General features: G+C 29.2%; 1 protein-coding gene across 1 annotated transcript; it reads left to right on the top strand.

Moving 5' to 3' along the window:
• Positions 1-10,358: 10,358 nt before the first annotated feature.
• LOC124913403 (respiratory burst oxidase homolog protein C-like) lies at positions 10,359-13,937 on the top strand. Its single transcript, XM_047453988.1, has 11 exons — positions 10,359-10,890; positions 10,970-11,132; positions 11,217-11,265; positions 11,342-11,455; positions 11,537-12,340; positions 12,419-12,514; positions 12,612-12,727; positions 12,810-12,912; positions 13,002-13,075; positions 13,160-13,680; positions 13,771-13,937. The coding sequence occupies exons 1-11, from the start codon at positions 10,359-10,361 to the stop codon at positions 13,878-13,880; spliced, it is 2,682 nt and encodes an 893-aa protein (XP_047309944.1). The 3' UTR covers positions 13,881-13,937.
• Positions 13,938-14,192: the final 255 nt, after the last annotated feature.

Below are 14,192 nucleotides of genomic sequence, written 5' to 3'. Positions count from 1 at the left end.
CTGGAGAGAATCGAAAGGAATGAAGAGAATAGAAAGCTCTGCCATATATGGGATATTTCGTTTGAGAATATCACAAGTAGAATAAAAGTAAAAATGTTGTAGGCTGTAATTGATTATTGTTATTGTCTGTAATTCAATTATTGTTTCATTGTCAAATCTAGAAATTGTCTAGATCTGATCTTAAACTTTTGTATTTTTTTTCCCTCTTTTGGTTTTTTTTAATGAAATGACACTAAGCTATTTTCCCCCCAAAAAATAACGTTTAAAATCATTACAGTTTAAACATTACAGCAAAACGTACAACTTTAACAATAAATAATCATAAATTTTGAGATTTGGAAAAAGATGTCCAAAATCTCAATTAACTCGTAATAAAGAGACTAATTTGACAATTCGACCAATTAAATATAATTATTGTTAATTACTTTAACCATTTTATAATGAAATCAATTTGTGATAACATAATATTGATAAATTTGTGTTGAATCACATTGACATAAATAATGCATTTTTTCATGTAAATAATATATTTTTATGAAACTTTTGTAATGTTTAAATAATGTTAATAACACAAACATGATCTACAAATTAAGAAAAAGTCTTTATGGTTAGAAACAAACATCAAGACAATGGTATAATGAAATATCTAATTTTTGATTGATATTGGCTTCACAACATGATCATTGTTTATATTTTAAACAAAATGATGTGAATATGATTGGTGTAGTAATATATGTTGATGACTTGTTAATAATAGGGAATGGCTATGAAGAGATAAAAAAGATCAAATATATGATTGATACTAAATTTCCTATCAAAGATCTTGGAAATGCAAAGTTTTTTTTAGTCTTGTAATTGTACAAAATGATCTTGGTATTTATGTAAACCAAAGGAAATATATTCTAGTTTATTAATGATACGGGTCAATAAGTTGTAAACCCACAAACACGCCAATGATTAAAAGCATAAAATTTGAATATGAAACTCAAGATATATTATGTGATCCTTCTAGGTATAGAAGGATAATTGGGATACTTCTATATTTAAACTACACAAGACCAAATATTGGAATCTCTCTTATGTCATTGAAATGCAATTTGTACTTAGTTAAATATTTAAGAGGTACAACATCATTAGGTATCTTTTATTCATATGAAAATGATTCTGCCATAATTGCATATCTAATTATGATTCTTGTGTTGAAACAGGAAAATCTATAAAAAAGTATTGTATATGTTTTTGTAATTCAATCATATCTTGGAAAGTCAAAAAAGAAACAACTATTTCTAGATATTTGCAGAATCTAAACATCATAGCTTTGTTGTTACCGTTTGTGAGCTTCAATGAAATTCTTATATTCTTAATAACCTGAATTTTAAATTACAGTTACCAATATTTTTCTATTGTCATAATAAAATTGTCATACACATATCTGAGAATCCATATTTTTTTGAAAGAACGAAATATATTGACATAGGTTGTCATATAGTTAGAAATCAATATTTGGTTGATTTTATTCAATTTTTTCATCTGCAAACAAAGAAACAAATTGTAGATATTTTCACGAAAGTATTAGATTTTTCTCAATTTCAAAACCTTCGATCATATTTATTTTTTCAAGATATTCATTTTGAGGGAGGAGCATTGAGATAAGTACATTTATTTAATAATTAATTATTAGTTTATATTAATGATCTTTATTTTCTTATAATTATATATTTAACACTTGCAATTTCAAACAAGATTTTATAAAATTTATTCACTTTTTTTTTTAATTATAACATTAGTTCAAAACCAATTTGTAATTTTATAATATGAGGATCATGATATGTCTAAGAGTTGTAACAAATACATTTGGTTTTTCATCATTGTTGAGCTCAACCATTTTTCATCTTTCTTTCTTGATTTTGGTTTCTGATTTCTTGATTAAAGTTTAACAATAATCTTATTAATTAAGAATTTGTCTATGATATAATATATATATATAATGATGCTTAATTTTAAAGTGTGCGGACTTCGGAGTCGAGAACCGTAATTAATTTGGATATATATGTGAGAGTAATTAAATACTTGGGTCGGATTGTAGGTTGACCCACCCATAAACTTAAAACGATTAATAATAAAATTAAAAATGCTATAGATATGGTTCAAACTTTCAACCTAACCAAATAAATACAACCATTTAACCAACTAAGCTAATAACATTTTTTATTTTAAATTCAACACCAAATTTGATGAACGCGGGACATTTTAATAATATAAGTTCAATTTTTTAACTAACTAATATATATATATAATGATACTTAATTTTTAAAGTGTCCGGATTGTCGGGTCGAGAGTTGTGGTTAATTTGGATATATATGTAAGAGTAAATGGATACTTAATTGTGGGTTGACCCGCTCATAAACTTAAAACGGTTAAAAATAAAATTAAAAATGTTATAGGTATAGTTCGAACTTGCAACCTAACAAAACAAGTATAACCCTTTAACCAACAAGGCTAATAACACTTTTATATTTTAAATTCAACACCAAATTTGATGAACGTGGTGGTTCATCAATAATTTTTATTTGACTCTGCGTTATAGATTTCACTATTATTAGTGAGCAATAATAAAAGAATTTCTTCATATTTATAAAGATAGTGGACATAATTCATGTGGATTTAGTAAGTCTCGCTTGAGCTACTTTAATGATAGTCTTTACATTTTCTCTTTCACTCGTAGTATGAGGAAGAAGTGGACTTTAAAGGTCAAACTAATTGAGTTAAGAATCAAACTGTATCAATTGTGGGTTGACCCACTCATAAACTTAAAACGGTTAAAAATAAAATTAAAAATGTTATAGGTATGGTTCAAACTTGCAACCTAACAAAACAAGTATAACCTTTTAACCAATAAGGCTAATAACACTTTATATTTTAAATTCAACACCAAATTTGATGAACGCGGTGATTCATCAATAGTTTTTATTTGACTTTGTGTTATAGATTTCACTATTATTAGTGAGCAATAATAGAAGAATTTCGTCATATTTATAAAGTTATGAGACATAATTCATGTGGATTTAGTAAGTCTCGCTTGAGCTACTTTAATGATAGTCTTTACATTTTTTGTTTCACTCGTAGTATAAGGAAGAAGTGGACTCTAGAGGTCAAACTAATTATTGAGTTAATAATCAAACTATATCAATTATTTTAAAGATCGTTCTGCAATATGAGAGTAAATTGATACTTGAGTCGGATTGTGGGTTAACCCGCCATAAACTTAAAACGGTTAAAAATAAAATTTAAAATGCTATCACATTTTTACCGTAAAAAAAAATTCACGATTTTTTATATTATTATTTGTGCAAATGTACAAGATACATGCTAGTTTTAATAAAATAAATAATAAAAAATGATTTAATAATACATTTAAAATTATATATAATAAAAGGACTAAATCATTGATTGAAAAAGAATAAAGGTTGAGAGGAGAGAATAAAAAGAAAATTTGTTAATCTTTTAACTAATCAATTTGACCACGTCAGTAATTCACTTTCAAAATCCCTTTTCAAATTTTCTCTCCCAATCATCTTATATAATAATAATAATATATATATTAATAATTTTAAAATATTATTTATAATAGATTAATAATAAAATATTAAAAAGAGATAAATTATTAAAAAATATATATATATTAAATATTTTTATGGTGACCTTTATAATTAAAGAGATAAAACTAACTATATGTCATATTTCTTAGAATGGAGTAGGATCGTCTGCTACCAAATAAGCATGCTCTCCCGATGCCTCTCACACGGGGAGAGGCGTAAATAAATGAAAGTGTTCATTTATTTACTATATTGCACCTTCCCTTGTGAGAGGCATCAGGAGCATGCTTATTTGGTAGTAGAGGATCTCAATTTTCTTAGAATGACACATAAGTTGTTATATATATATATATATATATATATATATATATATATATATATATATATATATATATATATATATATATAATAGTTTAATAATAAAATATTAAAAAATAATAAATAAATATTAAATATTTTTATGAAGACATATACCTTTATAATTAAAGTGATAAAAATGACTACATGTCATGTTTCTTAGAATGACACATAAGTTGTTGCATATATATATATATATATATATATTTTAAGGTGAATTGTTTGAAATCTAGCTAGTCAAGATTCAAGAACATATTCCGTACTATTCCAATTAGAAAGCGCGGTTTGTTTTGGTTAGTTATTGTACAAATATTGACCAACGCGGGAGAGAGAAAAGTTTTAAAATAACTAAAGTTATAAATAAGCCCTAAAATAATTTTCTATTTTAAATTTTACCCTTAAATTATTACGAGAAAATAGATGATCTTCATTATTAGTAAGAAAGTAACTTTTCACATAAATTATTAACAAATTGTGGCCGTTTAAACCAAAATTTTAATAAATAAATCATAATTTTTTAAAAAAATATTCACATTGTTTTCGTTGCATATTTTAAAGTCAATAATCATCTCATAATTAATATGCCAATAATGAGGTTGTTTGAACTTGGGATATTAAAAAAATCTATAAAAATTAGATTTTTGGGATTTAGTTGAATCAAATTAATAAGATATAAATTTTATTTAATTTAAAAAAAAAAAGTAAGGTATCTAATTGATAATTAAATTTGAGAGGATATGTAATATGATAAATACTTGTTTAACAAGTATAAATAATTTAAGATTAATTTAACAAACAAGTCAATAAACTAATATTTTATGTTGATTTTATTTTAAACTTGTTCAAACTCTAAACTTTTGACTGATTTCGCTCATATGTATACAAAATAATTAGTCATACTTCTTTTGTATGTTAAGACTTAAATAACTATCTACCAAAACAAACAAGGACATATATAAATTAAGAAAACAGAGATAGTAATTTAACTGTTTGTTTTTAATATAGTCAGTCAACTATTTGATAAGCATGACAAACAAAAACAAACTTAGAGAGAAGCTTCTTCTTCTTTTTCCTTTTAATAATGGAAGTTAGAATTGGTTAGTAGCATTAAATAATTAAATAATTTAAACATCTATATAATCTATATTTAGGGATTACCAATCTAAAAATTAAAGTTTGTGTGAATTAAAAAAATAATAATAATAATAATTGGGGATTTCTTACTCGGGCTATCTCGGGCAGCCGGAAAAATACTGCATTTATTGAGATTTTTTCACCATCGATAAAGGGAATTAGCTATAGACATGTAACTAGATATATTTTTTTTATTTGTTTAATATTATCATCATTCTAATCCGAATAAATTTTATAAAAAAATTTAACTCAGATAAATTTTAAATTCCTCAATTCTTTTTATATGAATAATTGATTTAAAAAATTATAATATTAAAAGTTTTATTTAAATATATATAATAAAATAATAAATTAATGAGTTGTTTGTAGTTAGGAGAGAGAAAATATTTCTAGAAGCATAAATCTTGTTCTAGTGCATGCATCAATGATATATTATCTCTCTTATTTTATATTTGACTAACTAATCATTATATTTAAAATTATAATTTTGTTATGAGGAATAGACAAATAAGCATACGTACGGGATGATTTGATTGATTTGAAAAGTATGTTTATGGTTTGATTTTTAAGAAAAAATGTAAAATGTTTGAATGAATTGAAAGTAAGGACTTGTTTGATTTAGCGTTTATAAGTTGAGTATGGGCGTTTAATAAGTTGTTACAGTAACTTTGTCTAATAAGCTCATACAAAAAATTATAATCAAACACACTTTTACGTTTAAACTCAATTTTCTCTTTACCTCTTTCCTTAGCGTTTAAGATAATAATCTCAGCTTTTAAAATTATAATCTCAGCTTTTTTCTCTCTTATTAATTTTAAATATTTTTTATTCATTCTCTCTCATCTATTTTATTAACTTTTAATCATTTTATTCATTTTCTTTCGTCAATTTAATCTCTCTCTAATCATTTTATTCATTCTCTCACATCTATTACATATATTTATAATATTTTTATATATTTATATATTTATATAAAATTATTATAATAAAAAAATATGGGGAGTGATAGGGGAATGAATGTGTCACTAGTTGGAAAAATGATAAAAGGTGAGGAGAGAGAAGATAAAGAAATTTTGTTATTTTTTCTGGCTAATCAAATTTCGCCACATCATTCCCTCCGAATTCCCTCTCTCAAATTCCTTCTCTCAATCATTTCTCAAAAAACATACATTTAAATATATTTTTATTTATTATTTATAATATAGAGGAGTGATAGAGTGAGGGAATTTAGTGAGGGAATTTGGTGAGGGAATGACGTGTAATCACCTTTATTGTATTGGTTGAAAAATGTAAAAGTGAGAGGAAAGAGAGAAAAGAGAGAAATTATTTGATTTTTTCAGCGAATAAGATTATGGCACCTCATTCCCTCACCAAATTCCCTCACAAAATTCCCTCATCTAATCATTTCTCTATAATATATGTATCTTAATATATAAAATAATTAAGCAAAATATAAATACATTATAATTTTTTTTATAATTATAATATTACAAATTAAACTAGCCTTGATTATATAAAAGTATCGAATTACAATTGAAATGAATGATAATACGAATAGGGTGAGAGCACTCAAAAATAAATAAATAATTGAAAGATTAGATCGGAAGAGTGTGGAAATGTGAAAAATATATATAATAATAATAAATTATTATTTTTTATTCATATCATTTATTTTAGAATATATTTTTTTTAATTTAAGTCATTTATTAATATTTAAAATTATATATTAACAAAAAAAACTTATAAAAATTAATATATTAATATAATTTATTTTGCAATATATATTATTTTTTAATTTAAATCATCTATTAATATTTAAAATTAAATTAATAAATATATATAACATTATGTATATATATATAATATTAATTATTAAATAATATTATATAAAAAAATAAACTGAGCGTATAAGCTGAATCGAACATATCCAATCTTAACGATTAAATAAGATAAAACTGTATAAAACGTACCTGAGAATAAGCTGGATAAGCTAACGTCAATAAGATGAGAATATAAGCTGAATCAAACTATTCCTAAATGGAATATTGTAAATTGATTAAATTTGTCTTAAATTGTTTTGTATTAATGAATTTTAGAGGTATGTATACCAAATAATTACCTATTAATTAATGCAACATAATTGGACTTTGATTTATTGACTTTCAATTAACCCCAATTTGGAAGTTAGCACTTAGTAGCCTCTACTGGCATTTTGTTTGTTTGGGATCCTCATTGTTGGATAAGGAATTAATTATATAGCAAAAATTAATATGTATTAATATCATTGTTTTTGACTAAAAATTGGTTATTATAGAATGAATGATTAAATTGAGTCAAAATCATCTCAATTTGAATTATGATCTATACAATATTTTTGTGATTTTGTTTTTTTATTGGTAAAAACTAGCACGAACACACTTATTACCATGACTCTTGTCTATCTCTTGTAAATAAAATTCAAACTTTATAATTTTAATGTATTTTAAGGAAGATCGTTTTACAATTAAAATATGTTCAAATTATTAAATTGTATCTCCTTATGAAGAGATAATTGAGATTTAGGGTCTCTTATTTTAAATCTGACCGGTTGAGTCTCCTTAGGGCACTTGTAGTAGATGTTCTATTAGGTGTTCTATATCTAAAATAGAAATAAAAACTAAAAATTACAACAAATTTGATCTAAATCAGATGGACTATACTTAAAAAATTTAGCCCAAATGAACAGTAGTGTTCTATATATAGAACACCACTTTTCATGTTATATACTCAAAACTGGCGGCAACATTATTTTCTCTCATCTTTTTTTCTCAAAACTGACGGGAACATTATTCTCTCTCATATTTTTTTTTCACATAGCAGAGAAAGCATAAGTTCTTTCCAACACTGTAGGTTCTTTTCTCCTCCAAACGTAAGCTTCAAAACTTTCGCTTACGTAGTTGCCACTCATTGTGTAGGATAAAGTTTAAAGTGTGGTGAAGAATGAATGAACAAAAACTTTATTTATAGTTGGATTTCGAAATATGACCGCTGGAAAATAGCTGTTGGAATTTGAATTTGAAATTTGAATCTCAATTTTTTTTATAGAACATGCCAATGAAATATAGGTGTTGGAATTTGAATTTGAAATTGAAATATAGGCGTTGGATTTGAATTTGAAATATAGGCGTTGGAATATAGTCTTTTGAATTTTAAAAAGTAGTTACAAGTTGTTTTTTAATTTTGCAAAAAATAAATATTTTAATGTTATAGGTATATAGATAGAAATGCTGTTGTAGAGTATTTTGAATTGAGATGTTGTAAAATAGATATATGTATTTTTTAATATTATTTTAGGTATAAAATTTAGCACTTCTGGTGCAAGTGCCCTTATTGTTGAAGTTATACAAAATAATATTTTGTCTTAACGGTTTTAAATGTCATTAATTATAATTATTTACGCGATATTTATAAATAAATAAAGTATATCACTAATTTAACTACCGAATTTCAACAAAATAAAAGTTTTGAATTCCGAGTTTCATAAAATCGGTAGTCAAAACCTTAATTCGCTAAAATTTTGTAGTTAAATTAGTGGTATTAATATTTTATTTATTTATAAATCTCACAAATAATAAGTTAACGACGTTTGAAATCGTCGTAACAAAACGTGTAACTTAAACTATAAGCCGCCCCAAATTATGAGTTTGAAAGAAAATGTCTAAAATCTCAATTGACCCGATTTAATCGTTAGACCATTTAAATATCATTATTGTTAATTACTTTAACAATTTTATATTGAAATCAATTTGTGATAACCATTTGTAGATAAACTTGTGTTGTTTATTTAATTTATTTGAGATTTAAAGTAAAAAATATGTGATAATTGGTTTATTCTATTTCAATTCAAACTTATCATTCAACTGGCGCTGAATCTATTTGTGGAGACCAAAAAGGTAACTGAAACTAACGAGATTGGATATTCAACTTTAGAGTAAGAAATCGTTAGCCACACTAACATAAGGATTCAACTCCTCTATCCTTCTAGATGATTCTCGACAAAAATTTACACATGGCTCATTCTAAGGGAAGAAAGAGTTAAAACCCTCCAATCGTAGACAAGATTCGTAATAGAATCAGAACTTTTATTCTGAGATGCGGAAGAAGCAGTCATTCTGCCTTCGTCTTTAGAAAAAAACCCTAGAGAAGATCAAAAGGATACCATCCACCAAAGAAAGAAAATCAAATCTGAAAGGATTCAATCCAGCCACAGGGGTGAAGCCAGAATTTGAATCCTACCCGGGTTAATTTTTTATCAAAAAAATCTATCCGGGCTAATTTTATAATAATATCAAATAAACAAACAAAATAAACTAAGTTTACTGTCACTAGTACCTTTTAGTGACGGGAAATAATCAATAATGACAGTAATTTACCGTCGTTATTGATGAATACATACAGGATATTTAGGGCTACACGGGCTATAGCCCGGGCCGGCTTGTACTTGGCTCCGCCCCTGCAGCCACATATCCCCACTCTCTTCGGTACCTTGTTATGTCCTCTACCCTTGTTAAAAAAAACCAACGACAAAGGAACTTACGTTCTGGGCATTTTCGGGGACTAGCCTTTTTATTTGTTGTCTTATTAAAAAATGGTGAAACACTTTCTTTTAAGAATGTATCTGATTTTATTTTTCTTTCATTAGTTAATCCAATTTTTTCTAAAAATAATTTAAATAAGTTTGGTTTTACACTACTTGGAATGGCTCTCTCATAATAGAATTTGATCACAGAATCCATTGACTAATGCATAAATGACTAGAATTCGTTGTTCAAAATTAAAAGTGGTGTATATTGCGGTTGTTTCGGTACTTTTGTAAGTCTTGCCTCTCTATTAAGTAATGCTTGAGTCGTAGCATCCAGATCTGAGCCAAATTGAGCAAGGGCATTGATTGATGTTAATACTTGTTTTTTATCCTAATTCACACATTGGGTTGTTTAGTCTTCAATTAATTGAGCATATAATTAGCACATTAGACAGTTCAATAGTAAAAGATCAAATTATAAAACCTATTTGGTAAAATTGAGAATACCCACATAAAGTTGAAGTAAAAAAACTTAAATTTATTATTTTTAAAATAGAATGTCCGTGACCGGACTTTTCAACTAAATCTAAAAAAAAGTTGATCGGAAACTCACCTGAGCTGAACATTATCGACTGAGTCAATATCTCCCTGCTATAAATGGAGTCTCCATCCCTTTCAATGAAGATATTCAAAAACCTAAAACGTAGAAGATGTGGACCGGTGATCATAATCCAAGCAAAGGAACTCAAAATCCAGAAATCGAAATCGTCGGAAATGATCCTCCGTCGGCCGGAAACAGTGGTCCAATGAACAAACGGAAGAGCGCTCACTTCAACATCCCGGAGACGGTTACTAAAGACGACGAAGCGTACGTTGAGATCACATTAGACGTACGTGACGATTCAGTTGCTGTACACAGTGTTAAGACGGAAGATCCGGAGATTTCCTTTCTAGCGAAAGGTCTTGAGAAACGTGCTTCACTCGGTTCTACGGTGATTCATAATGCTTCTTCTCGAATCAAACAGGTTTCTCAAGAACTGAAACGACTTGCTTCTATAACTACGCGACGGCCACCGCAAGGCCGGTTTGATCGGACTAAGTCGGCCGCCTCGCATGCACTTAAGAGTCTGAAGTTCATCGTTGATGGAAACGAAGGTTGGTCTGCTGTGGAGGGACGGTTTGATAATCTTACTTCCTCTACAAATGGATTACTTCCTCGTTCTCTGTTTGGTGAATGCATTGGTGAGTTTAACTCGAGACTGATTTTAACTTTGATTTCAAATTTCAATAACCTAATATTTGAGGATTCGATTAATCTCAGGGATGAACAAGGAATCGAAGGAGTTTGCAGTTGAACTATTCGACGCGCTTGGCCGGAGGAGAGGAATAACCGGCGATTCGATTAACAAGACGGAGTTGAAAGAATTCTGGGATCAGATTGCTGACCAGAGTTTCGATTCTCGTCTTCAGACTTTCTTCGACATGTAAGATTATTTGTGATATAATTCCTAACTATTGTTAAAGAATGACCAAACAAAGCTATAACCAGAGAGTTTCAATGAATGTAGGGTTGATAAAGATGCAGATGGAAGAATCACTGAAGAAGAAGTCAAAGAGGTAAGTGAAAGAATAACAGCTCATGATGATTTTGCTTTTGCTTTTGCCTTTACTTAAATCGAAGCTCACTTTGCAGATTATTGCTCTAAGCGCTTCCGCCAACAAGCTGTCAACAATTCAGAAACAAGCAGATGAATACGCAGCTTTGATCATGGAAGAACTTGACCCAGATAATTGCGGCTATGTCTTGGTAAATTCCTTTAAAGCTTTGTTCATTTACGAACTATAATGATTGTAAGTTTGTAAAAGTTCTTAAATGGTGTAAAAACAGATAGAGAACTTGGAGATGCTCTTATTGCAAGCGCCAAGCCATTCTGTAAGAGGAGACAGTAAAATCCTGAGCCAAATGATAAGCCAGAAACTAAAACCAACAAAACGCAACCTAATAGTAAGGTTCTTTAGAGGTCTAAACTACTTCTTCGTCGATAACTGGAAGAGGATTTGGGTTATCGCTTTGTGGGTTGGAGTTATGGCTGGTCTATTCGCATGGAAGTTCATTCAGTATAAGAACAGGGCTGCATATGATGTAATGGGATATTGCGTTTCCATGGCTAAGGGCGGGGCTGAAACCCTTAAGCTGAACATGGCTTTAATCTTGATGCCCGTATGCAGAAACACAATTACTTGGGTCAGGAACAAGACCGGTTTGGGAGTTGTTGTTCCATTTGACGACAATCTTAACTTTCACAAAGTGATAGCTGTCGGGATTGTGATTGGTGTTGGAATTCACGGGATTTATCACTTGGCTTGTGATTTCCCGAGGCTTATTAGTGCAAGCTCGGACACATACGAGCCGATGATTCAGTATTTTGGGAAGCAGCCGACTACTTACTGGCATTTCGTTAAGAGCTTTGAAGGGATAAGTGGGATAATCATGATAGTGTTGATGGCTATAGCTTTCACTCTTGCCACACCTTGGTTCAGACGAAGCAAAATCAAATTACCTAAACCGTTAAACAAGCTAACCGGATTCAATGCTTTCTGGTATACTCATCACTTATTCATAATCGTCTATGGTTTGCTCATTGCCCATGGAATCCAACTCTATTTGTCTAAAGAATGGTACAAGAAAACTGTAAGTGCTTTTCACATATATTTTCTGTAGTTTTTGCTAGATTGGTGTAATTTATTTGGTTGGTTTTTGAAATTACAGACTTGGATGTACCTGGCCATCCCAGTGACATTGTATGCCTGCGAAAGATTAATTCGAGTGCTTAGATCAAGCATCAAGCCTGCTAAGATCCAGAAGGTATTTATTTATACAATTGATTTCAATTTCTGCTGATTTTCAGATGTATCACGTAAAAGTTTATCTGATGAGTTTATCTTGGTCTTGAAACTTGAAGGTGACGGTTTATCCTGGAAATGTACTTGCACTTCACATGTCGAAACCTCAGGGCTTCAAGTACAAGAGCGGGCAATGCATGTTTGTCAACTGTGCTGCGGTTTCTCCATTTGAATGGTAGTTAACTAACTATGCTTAGGATAGTTAAACATTAGATATTTTGTCACTATTTATAACAATCATTGAATTGTGCCAACAGGCATCCTTTTTCTATTACATCGGCTCCGAATGAAGACCATCTGAGTGTCCATATTCGAACATTGGGTGATTGGACTCGACAGCTGAAGACCGTGTTCTCTCAGGTGTGTTTTTCTTTCATTTCATTTAACATAAGATGGAATGGATGTTTTTCGACATTGAATTTAAATCTGTTTGTGGTTTTTGTTGTTAGGTTTGTCAGCCACCTCCTAATGGAAAAAGTGGACTCCTCAGGGCTGATTATATGCAGGGAGAAAACAATCCCAAGTAAGTATAAATATAATTATCTTTGTTCAAATGAATAAAAGAATAACAAATGTGAAAGATGCTTATATGTGTTTTGTATTTCAGTTTTCCAAAGGTGTTGATTGATGGTCCATACGGAACACCAACACAAGACTACAAGAAGTACGACGTAGTATTGCTAGTGGGTCTCGGCATAGGTGCAACGCCATTGATCAGTGTTGTTAAAGACATCATGAGCAACATTAAGGCAGGACACGAAGAAGAAGAGAAATCCCTCGAGAATGGGAGTGGCAGTGGTAGGAGAAGTTCTAACAATTTTAAGACGAAAAGAGCCTATTTCTATTGGGTAACACGCGAGCAAGGCTCGTTCGACTGGTTTAAAGGTATCATGAACGAGGTGGCGGAAATGGACAATGAGGGAGTGATAGAAATGCATAACTATTGCACTAGCGTTTATGAAGAAGGCGATGCCCGGTCTGCATTGATCACCATGCTTCAATCTCTTAACCATGCGAAGAATGGGGTTGATGTTGTGTCGGGTACGCGTGTTAAGTGTCATTTTGCTAAACCCAATTGGCGGAATGTTTATAAACGGATTGCTGTCAACCATACCAATTCGCGCATTGGTAAGTCTTTCGGTTTGATTTGGTTTGGTTTGGTTCGGTTTATAATGAAAAAGATTGAATGATTCTAACATGTTGATAATTGAAATGCAGGGGTTTTCTATTGCGGGATACCAGCATTGACGAAAGAGCTAAGGCAACTAGCTTTGGATTTCTCTAGAAAGACTTCCACCAAATTTGATTTCCATAAAGAGAACTTTTGAACATTCAAGCAAAAGGAGTTAAATTATTTTTCTTATTATATACTACACAAATATAGTATATTTGTGCAATAAATTGTTTTTGTAAGATATTAATGTTATTAGTGTAAGAGTATAATATGGAAGTTGTAGTGAAACATTAAATTCTTTATTCGAATAATAGCTTTTTGTTTTCTCAATTAATCTTTTACCTCTATTTACAAATGAAAAATTAACACAATTAAGCAAGAAGAGCAAATTCTTGATAAAATGAAACTTAAAAAAAAAGAGGAAAATAGTTATTAAAAAATGAAACTGTGTTTAGGGGGGAATTTT

Source organism: Impatiens glandulifera, chromosome 1 (genome assembly GCF_907164915.1).
Source record: "Impatiens glandulifera chromosome 1, dImpGla2.1, whole genome shotgun sequence".
In the NCBI taxonomy this organism is placed as follows: domain Eukaryota; kingdom Viridiplantae; phylum Streptophyta; class Magnoliopsida; order Ericales; family Balsaminaceae; genus Impatiens; species Impatiens glandulifera.
Note: the sequence above shows the minus strand (reverse complement) of the source record. Positions and strands in the feature narration are given on the sequence as shown.

Coding starts and splice junctions, on each gene's coding strand:
- LOC124913403 (XM_047453988.1), top strand. CDS start 10,359: ATGTGGACCGGTGATCATAATCCAAGCAAAGGAACTCAAAATCCAGAA. Junction 12,341..12,418: donor AAGAATGGTACAAGAAAACT/GTAAGTGCTTTT, acceptor TTGAAATTACAG/ACTTGGATGTACCTGGCCAT. Junction 12,728..12,809: donor GCGGTTTCTCCATTTGAATG/GTAGTTAACTAA, acceptor TTGTGCCAACAG/GCATCCTTTTTCTATTACAT.